The 653-nt window shown below is 32.6% G+C and overlaps 1 protein-coding gene across 1 annotated transcript in view; it reads left to right on the top strand.

The window, feature by feature from the left end:
* Positions 1–313: 313 nt before the first annotated feature.
* The window catches only part of LOC107835332 (exosome complex component RRP42-like), a gene marked incomplete at its 3' end in the record, with an annotated part of 2,345 nt that continues 2,005 nt past the window's right edge, over positions 314–653 (top strand). Inside the window, exon 1 of the mRNA XM_016667671.1 lies at positions 314–319. Coding sequence (XP_016523157.1) covers positions 314–319 — 6 coding nt within the window. The remainder of the gene's footprint in view (positions 320–653) is intronic.

Here is a 653-nt window from a genome sequence, read left to right on the forward strand (position 1 = left end):
GCTACAATATCTTGTTGAAAAGTTACTTCAAGTGCACTAAAATATTTGGACTTATGAGATTCTCTATCTCCAGGTGCAGAAACCTGAAACCACATTATTTCTCTGTCTCCACTTTTCATGCTGTATTATAAAACTTTATGTACAGATTTATGTGGAGATCATGTGTTTCTGCAAATAACATCATCCTGATATTGATATTGCACAAAGCTCAGTCAGGCTTAGTTATCTTTTTATGTGATTTATTTGTATTTTGTTAAATTATCATTATTATTTTTCTCATATGGACCTATCAGTGTCTCTAATAAAGTTGATGATGATGGTGGGAGGATCAAACTGACCAGCACAGGAATGTGGCACAAAATGTTCCAGAACAGCAGAGCCGTCTATATTAGCATAGAAGATCGTACTCAATTAAAATGAGCTTCAACACCTGCTGACTAACATAACAGAATAAAATTAATCCAATAAAGTAATAAAAAAAACAAAATATTATCCCACACATGAAAAGAAGAAAAAAAAACTCAAGTAAATCACTTTGTACTCGGATTTGTACTGGATTTGCTCACTAATTTACTGCATCTCTTCCTCATACTTTTCTCTTATTTTTCTCTCCACTTCTTCTTTCTCTTTACATATTTCCTCTTCTTTCTCCT

Source organism: Poecilia formosa, unplaced genomic scaffold (genome assembly GCF_000485575.1).
Source record: "Poecilia formosa unplaced genomic scaffold, Poecilia_formosa-5.1.2 Scaffold1670, whole genome shotgun sequence".
NCBI lineage: Eukaryota > Metazoa > Chordata > Actinopteri > Cyprinodontiformes > Poeciliidae > Poecilia > Poecilia formosa.